Source organism: Hevea brasiliensis, chromosome 9, assembly GCF_030052815.1.
Source record: "Hevea brasiliensis isolate MT/VB/25A 57/8 chromosome 9, ASM3005281v1, whole genome shotgun sequence".
Lineage (NCBI taxonomy): Eukaryota > Viridiplantae > Streptophyta > Magnoliopsida > Malpighiales > Euphorbiaceae > Hevea > Hevea brasiliensis.
Genome location: NC_079501.1, coordinates 77,518,548 through 77,527,243, shown reverse-complemented (window position 1 = coordinate 77,527,243; position 8,696 = coordinate 77,518,548). Strand labels below are relative to the sequence as shown.

Genomic DNA, 8,696 nt, shown 5'->3' with positions numbered 1-8,696 from the left:
ATATTTCTAAAACATCATATGCTTTTGAAACTTTCTCTACCCTTTTTTCCAGTCATTGGCTAACGAAAAAGTAAATATAATAATCAAATAAAGAGAATCAAATATTATGAAGTAATTATAATTTAACTAATCCAATTATAAAAATAAATCAATTGATCCATTAATTTGTCAAATCTCAACAACCTGTAAAATTTTCTGGGGTGATTTGGCATGCATATTATATTAAAGCTAAATCATGATTTGCCATCTAGTTCAGCTTTTAACCCTAGCTTTGAGCTATACAAGGGGACTTAAGCTCAACACAATAGCCCAAAAATCAAATATCACAAAGCATGATACGAAGCAAGGCAAGCTATATAAAAAATGCCTAAATTAACTGAACCAAATCCAATTTTATTTTTTCTGATTCATGATTTAGATTTAAATAATGCACAACCCCCTAAGAGACTCTTAGCCAGTGCTCACAGAACCAATGCAATAGAGTTGCAAACAATGAACAGTCTAAGAACCAGGGAAATAATAAACCATTTCATCCAGCAAATTCATTTTTCCAGCTGCAGGAAACCAAGGAACCTCTAAATTACATGTATTGCTACCTCTGAGTGCTTGTAGCTCTGAGATATTATAATGCACTGCTATCTCATCCCTCCATTACATACATAACTCTAGCTAGGACTCAAATTTTGGTCTCTGTTCAACAACCCCACAAAAGTATCTCCTCAATGTTAGTTACCATGCAGCCAGTTCATCTGTAGGCTGTATATGAGTTTCGCACCGAGTCCTCTCTATGCTGCATGTCTACCCTCAATTTTCTCTAGTAGTAATCTCAACGGGCCAACAGTTTGCCATTAAGATAAGACATATATCTTAAAAAAAAAAAAAAAAATCAGGTTGGACTGATAGATTTAAGGGATTGTTATGTAATCTAGAGATGTACAGGTAGAGAAACAACAATCAACCACTAAGCCTACTTTCACCTTACAAACCTCTTTGTAACCACCAAGCTTGGGACTCGTCCCATTTCAATTCTGTAAAAGAAGGCAAGGCAAGCCCTAGGTGTCTGATGATCAAAACTGTATACTATGAAAAGAACGCAAATTCCAATAAACAAATCTGTTGGGAAAATCAAATCTCCGGGGATTTTCAATGGCTTCAGACAGATGGATTCCTGAACCACATCTAATCAAATATGATAAACACTTTTCTAATATATCAAATGAGCACGACAGCCAATAAAAGAAAAACATACACCATTCCTAAAATTCTTACAAGAGACATTTACTTGCACCTTTTATGAGCAACTTCAAAATTAAAACCAAAGCAGGGTTGCATTTGGATTGAGCTAGTCAACGCAACAAAAGAACCCAAATGACCAATAGTAAGCACACCAACTAGTATTCCCTTGCAGATTTGAACGATTGAAGATTAAAAGGGCTTCCCATACTCCTGTGGTGTTGGCTGCTCCCAAGCTGGTATAAAGCCTATGAAAAAAATAGTAAGAGTTACTAAGCAGAAAAGGTTAAAGAATCATAAAGGATACTGCAAAACCTAAACTCATGATAAATAAGCTATTTATTGACTCACGGAAAAAAAAGTACCATGCACTACAAAGTGAATATCATGACGAAAAGGATGATGTTGAATTCTTAACTGAACATAATTTCCCTTACCTCTTCAGAAAAACTCCTAGTTTATGAAACTAGCACCAGTTTAGCTTATGGCTCATTTCAAATAAAAATTACTTCGTACATCAGAACTCCGGATATGGCTGCTATATTCTGTCTCTCTCTCTCTCTCAAAATGTATATTGAAATTTGTATTAGTAGACTATTAAACCCAAAATCGTTTAGAGTGGAGAAAGCGAATCTATATAGCCGACCCCAAATTTTTGGGATAAAGGCTTAGTTGAGTTGAGTTGAAACTAAGAAAAGAAAATACAACCTGATGCGATCCTGAAGGCAATCAAGGATAATTTACTTCCTCCATAGAAATACAGGGGGGATAAAGTAAAATCAGAAAGTTCTCTGACCTCATTGTATGCATCTAAGTAAAACACTTACAAATTAAGGACAATTTATCTCATCGTCACAGAGGCAGAACTAGAAATTCATCGTTGAGGGGGCCAAAAATCAATATTAAAAAAAATAAATGCAATATTAATAAAAATATAGGGACTAAAATAAAAATATAAAATATTAAGATATCAAAATTAAATAATATAAAAAAAGCATGAATGAAATTTACATTAAAATGCGAAGGCCAAAACAAAGAAAAAAAAAAGGGACAAATAATAGTTTTTTAAAAAAATACACTAAAATTTATACATAAAATTTTAATTTCAAAAATTTTAGGGGGGCAAACAGTAATTTTTAATATATATATATACACATACACACACACACACACACACACATATAATTTATAAGTAAAAAAAATTAATTTTAAAACTTTTGGGGGCCTCCAACTCACACTGTAGTTCCGCCCCTGTTGTCGCAGCTGTATATCCAAACATAAAATAAATTTGGACAGATGTAACCAGAAACAAATAAATTTTACAAAATAAAGGATGATATTGTGCTGGATCAATCAAATCATATTCAATTCAAGAAGGCTGCAAAATAATGTATGCTTGCAACATTATGTGTGGTTATCAAAAGATTCTATAACTAATTTTAGTGAGAAAATTTTGGCATGGATCACATTCAGTTAGACAAGACCAAAAGGCCAGTTCTGGGTTGGAAATCGGGCCACAGGGCTCCCCCTCTGGTTCCAGTTCAATTCTGATTTTGATCAAATCCATTGTTGAAATCTCTCTAATTTTTTTTTTTTTAAATTTTTGAAAAAGAAAAATATGGTTCTGGACCGGAGTTGAACTGTCCTGTTCAAGTCCAGTTCAAGTCTAGTTTTGGTTAATCCAGTTTTGACCAGTTTCAATTCCGAGTTGAACCGGTCCAGTTCCAGTTCTGAACTGGCCTTTGGCCGGGTCTACATTCAATACAACACCGAGACATCACCAATTCCCATCTTCTATTAAATTATCTGCTACAAAAGCAGACCTTGAACTAAATCCTATAATGTTTATTTGAATATCCCAAATTTTTTGGATAAAAGTTTAGTTGAGTTGAGTTGAATATCCATATGAGCAAAAGGACAGAAAATGGTTATAATTAAAGTTTAAAACAATTCCATTTCATTTTCTGTCCTTCTGAGATCCAAATGGAATCTGCATTCACAGTTTATTAGCACAAAATATGTTTCAAAAACATGCATACCATCGCCAAATTGACATTGGGTGAATACAGTCCATTAACTTGCTATTTAAAAAGCATATTGGCAGGTCTACCACGTGCACTCTAGATTTTATAAGAAAACAAACCATGAAATTAAATATCTGGCATACTTAATGGTATTTCTCCCAGCGACATGTAAATGGAGTCATCATCACCAAGATTCCCCTGAAACAACCAGGATGAGAAAAAATAAGTTAATGATGAACTGCATAAGGAAAATGCATCTATCTGGGTATCAAAAGCAATAATAAATATAAATATAGAAAACAAAAGCATTGCACTAAATGTCATGTATAGAATTATCCATTTAAGAACAAAATTGAGATGCATCACAAACGAAACCCAGTAAGCACAAGTGCATATGAGATGAAAAATTAGAAAAATGCACAGGGTTAATTTAAAGACGAAGTTAAATTTAATCTCACAGTCAAATCTTGGAATTTTCTTAGGGAAAATCTCAAATTACTCCTGCTGAAATTGGGTTTAGATATCATGTGAATACATAAGCAAAAATATGTCAGATGTATTTCTATACCTCTCCATTATGAAGACTCATCTCATTCTGCAGTGGATTGATGTCCTCTCTTACTGAATTACAGTTTGAAAAAGTGTTGAGAAACTCAGAAATCATAAGACCATCATAGCTATCTGGAACCTCACTTATATCTCCAGCATTCTGTGCATTATTGGGAAACCCTTCTGTGCCAGTAAATGTTGTTTCCCTGAATAACTGAAAAACTTAAGACCAGAGAAAGAAATGCAGAGTTTGTAGAAACTAGCAATTGCATCTTACAGACAAACTAGAACCAACACAGGAGAATAGTAGACCATATTAACACAACTCATGTATACTAGAAGCATGGATAATGAAGAAAATATTGAAGCAAGCTACCTTATATGGGAAATGATAAGATGTTTTTTCGTTTTTCTTTTGAGAAGTTAAGAAGCATATAGAATAACAAAATAATGATAGGAGGGACATACTTTCGCTGTGAATTATCAAAAGCCTTATCTTCTAAGCTGGAATCATTCTCCAAATCAATGACTTCAATATGTTTGCCATTATTTGCATTGCTTATTGACAAATCAATGTCAACCCGTGCTGCTTCCTCTTTGATTGCTGGCATAGACGGGTACACAAGTACTGGGTCATTACAATGATAATCATTCATATCAGCAGCTTCCATTAAATTGAGGTCACAGATCTTAAACGAACTCGGAAAAAGTTGTTTCTCTTGCGCATAATCAGCACTTGGTTCACCACCTGACTTTGGAAATTGATGACTATTCACCAAGTTGTCTCGAGTGACAGCAACAATCATTGGATGATCAGGTGATGCGTTCCCTGCTTGTGAACTATCTTGATTTTGACTTAAATTAGAGAGATGAAGATGGTCATGAGCTGTGCTAACCAAGGATGGAAGCCATTCTCTCGTCTTCTTGGATTCCCCATTCATGTCATCTTCAGCAGTTCGTTTCTCACCTCTCTCCTTAACCGATGTGGACCTTCCAAAGCCTGCAATCCCCTGACTTGATTCTTGTTCACTGTCACACTTAAAAGCTCTCTCTGGAAAGGATTGAGACCTCATGCATTTACCCTGCCCAGAACCATATGGGGGGCCTACTTCTCTGATATCCTCATTAGAATGTGCAGACACTAATTTAGACATTTCAGGATCACATTTTGAATCACGAGTCATATTTGGTAGTGAATCAGCTGTGGAGAAATCAAGAGTGCCATCTGGAACTGAGACTTCAGACTCTTTGGGAGGCCCAATATCAGATGCATTTTCCTCTTCCTTATTAGGAACTTGGTCAACCTGGGGGGACCTGTATGTCAATGCAGAGCGTGTTCTGGTTGGGACCTTCACAAATTTGCAGAATGTTAGTAAATCAGATCCATGCTTGCTAGAGAGATCACCCTCTACTGCACAGGGCTGGATAGTTAAGTCCTCGGAAATACTTTGTGTCTCAGTTTCATGACCATGATCGTAGTCCATCTCCTCATTCCCAGAATTCAAGTTTGTCAAATCATCAGACACCTTGGAAGGTTCCCCATCAGTCTCATCTTTCCCATTGCTAAAAGAACTTGCCTTGGAACCCATTTCATCTGCATTGTTGAACTCTGCTCCTGATTCAATATCAGTTGCTTCCTCAGTTTCTAGTGCTGACGCACTCTGACCAAACTTCCCATCACCAACATCTTCACCGACTTGATGCTCTTCATAATTTCCAGAAATAGAGTCATCAGGCCCCTCCATATCAAGAGACATCCGATTTCTATCTGACCACGACCCACTCCTCCCATATTCTCTGCCCCACTCTGAACTATAACTGCGATGATAATACTCTCCTTTCCTCCTACCTCTTACATGGCTCCTCGAATTGAAGTCATCAGAATACCTTCTCCTACCTGCTCCAGCATCAGAACCAACGCTTCCTAGGCGGGAATGGGCAGATGTTCTGCCCTCCTGTGTAAGGTCCTCTTGTACCCTAAAATCTTGATAATCTCCAGCTTGCTTCCTCAAACTACCATTCTGCCACTTACCAGAAAGTGCATTTTGAGGTAACAATCCCTTGGAAACTAAATATTCAGCTGCAAGTCTACCAGCTTCCATCAAAATGTCTCCTTTGCGTGGTGGTGGCTGGGGTGGCTGTTGAAAAGTTTTGGGATGGCCCTGGCCACGGCCAAAGCCACGATTATTGAAGCTTCTGTACTCAGAATTGTAAAACCCATGGCCTCTGGCTGAACTATCTGGGGATATCCTTGAGGCACCCATCCCCATAGAACTAGACCTGTAACCATTTCCAGGACTTCGGTGCCTAGCATGCATCTTTCTATTCCTGATCGTTCTCAAACACTATTAAATACAACAAACAATCAATTGAAAGCCAAGGACAGTAAGTGAAAAAAGCAGGTGCTTTTAGCTCCCAAAAATCCAGGACCAGCAGTACAGAAAAAAGAAATTGCAATCCTCAAATTAAGCAACTAACGTCTTCAATTAGGTGCCCACAAATAAACTAATATGGTTTTTATCTGGTCAAAGACGAGCAAATCAACCCAACAATAAATTATGGAGCCCAAATGGCAGCTACCGGGTGCTTAACAATCAATACAGGTAGTAATCTAATTCCTTAGTACTTTTGAGGTCAAGGAATCAAGGAGTCAAAATCAACCAAATCCAAGAGTGAAAAACCAAGAAATGAGATACATAAAAATCAAAGATGATCTTGGCTCCAAAGACAGTAAAATCTGACCTTTCCTTCGTTCTGTTTTGGGTCTTTACCAGAGGCTGTGTCTATTTGTTTTTGATGTCTGTCAACCAAGAAAGAAAGAAGATCCAGCTCTGGTGATTTTAGGGTTTGAGATCCAAGCAGGCCAAATTTATGGCCACCCTCTCTACCTACCCTCAACACCTCACCATCTAGACCCCAAAAAATCCCCTAAACTTTCCAATTGAAGACTTGTTAAAATCTTCCACAATTTAAAGGTGACAGCTTTAGGTCTAAAAAAATCTGGCAGCAATCAGAAAGTTTGATGCTTTCTGCAGCCAAACACATTCATCCATGGCCCTTACAGTAGCAGAAATACCATGACTTGCCCAAAAATGAGAAGACTCGTGGCTTCTTTCAATAGGAAAATGTACCGGTAACCTGTAAATTACTGTTGCACAACACACCCCACACCTTTTTTTTCCTTTTGGGTAAAAGCAAGAAGAAAACAAAACAAATAACAAACAAAACTAGAGAGCTTCAATGCACAAGGCCAACACACACCACTCGAATCCTCATCCTTTCGCAATTGGATAAGAACGATAACAATCCCAGCTGATGGATTATGTTAATTCTGAGATTCCTCCTCCTATCCAACTCACAATTTCACTTCAATTTGATTTTGTTCGACACTAATACTCTCCTTCAACTCCATTGCTGCAATGCTCTCTATCCACACCCATTTCGCGATTCAACCTTGATATCAACCAAAATAACGAAATTGAGTTCTGACTTGTTGATTTTCAGGCCAAAAAGGGTTCATCGGAGCCAGAACTGTGATCAGCGACAATGTTGTCGAGTTTTAACTTAGGTCTGACTCAGCTTTCTCTACCTACTTCCACTCGGCAAGGAAAAAATCGAAGAAAAAGAACAAGGAGAGCTGAGCTTGGAGAAACGAAAATGGGGTTTGGCATGTCAAAATATTACGAAATTGCCCCTAGGGACTGCGGTGTCTATTGAAAAAAAAAAATTGGCACGCGTCAGGCAATTAGGAGCGTTGGTAATTCCGCGACGGCAAGAAAGAAAAATGGTTAGCACGGGAGAAATTCTTGTTAAAAAAAAAAAAAAGAAAAAAGAAAGCACTGTGGAAATTTAAAATTGATATATTATTTAAGGAATTTTTATGGTTACTTATTCAAAAGTCAATTAATAATTGACGTGAAGTATTTTTAATTAAAAAATTATAAATATATATATTAAATTTTTTAAAATTATTTTTTATTTTTAAAATTAATTATATTATATTTTTATTATTTAAATTAATTTTAAAATTTATATAAATTTTTAATTTTTAATTTCAGAGTTAATATAAATTTAAAACTCTAAAATTTATTTATATTTAATCTTAACTAAATATAAAACTTTAAAAAATAATTAATGCAAATAAAAAATTAATAAAAAACATAATTTTATCGTATTACAAAATTAAGTAAAATATTTTATTATTATCTAATTTTTTAAAACTTATATATATTAAAAAATATTTTATCCGTTGTATATTATTTTAAGTTAATTTTCATCTAAAATTTTTTTATTGTAATGAAATAAATATATTAATATTCATAAAATTATGAATATTAATTAAAATTAAATATTTTAATAATTATAATTTATAAAAATTATAATAAAAATAATATAAATCATCTAAAGATTATTATTAATTTTAAAACATATTATAACTTAAAAAGAATTTTATTTAATTTTAATTAAAGATTAATATTAATAAAAAAATATTAAAAATTAAATTTAAACTTCATTAATTTAAATTAAACTTAAACTTTGTCGACACCATATTTTGGCCGATCCCCAAAATCAACAAGACTTTGAAACCGATCCCCAGCACTAGGTCTCCCTGGGCCAGCCAAATGACATTTCCAACTTCTCTTCATTTTTCTTTACCAGATGACCATATTTCCGAACTCTCCTTAAAAGGAATTGAATCAATGCTAAGTCCTAACATTCGTTAAAGCCCTCCCGATCTCTCAAATCATTCACCGATCTCTCAAACCCGCTATCGAATTTCCGGACCCGTCGGGTATATCCCTGATCTCTGTTGATAAATGAAGTGAACTAGCATTAGATTTTTTACCAGTTTTATTGCCGACCTCCTTTTCGGAAGATTAAGAGCTAAAG

At 35.1% G+C, this 8,696-nt stretch overlaps 1 protein-coding gene across 3 annotated transcripts; it reads right to left on the bottom strand.

Annotated features, from left to right (window-relative positions):
- Window positions 1–1,078: 1,078 nt before the first annotated feature.
- LOC110672165 (uncharacterized protein At4g26450) lies at window positions 1,079–7,471 on the bottom strand. Of its 3 annotated transcripts, XM_021834863.2 has the most exons (5): window positions 6,549–7,469; window positions 4,275–6,151; window positions 3,826–4,012; window positions 3,401–3,455; window positions 1,079–1,481 (listed from the first exon to the last, which is right to left on the bottom strand). In XM_021834863.2, exons 2-5 carry the CDS (start codon window positions 6,122–6,124, stop codon window positions 1,426–1,428), a joined length of 2,148 nt encoding a protein of 715 aa, XP_021690555.2. In that variant the 5' UTR covers window positions 6,125–6,151; window positions 6,549–7,469; the 3' UTR covers window positions 1,079–1,425. The 3 variants fall into 3 exon arrangements, with proteins under 3 accessions (XP_021690555.2, XP_021690556.2, XP_021690554.2); XM_021834864.2 differs by having other exon boundaries at window positions 3,377–3,455; window positions 4,275–7,471; XM_021834862.2 differs by having other exon boundaries at window positions 4,275–7,468.
- Between the last annotated feature and the right edge of the window lie 1,225 nt (window positions 7,472–8,696).

Coding starts and splice junctions, on each gene's coding strand:
- LOC110672165 (XM_021834863.2), bottom strand. CDS start 6,124: ATGCATGCTAGGCACCGAAGTCCTGGAAATGGTTACAGGTCTAGTTCT. Junction 4,013..4,274: donor TTTGATAATTCACAGCGAAA/GTATGTCCCTCC, acceptor TCAGTTATTCAG/GGAAACAACATTTACTGGCA. Junction 1,482..3,400: donor GCTGGGAGAAATACCATTAA/GTATGCCAGATA, acceptor TTTTTTTCATAG/GCTTTATACCAGCTTGGGAG.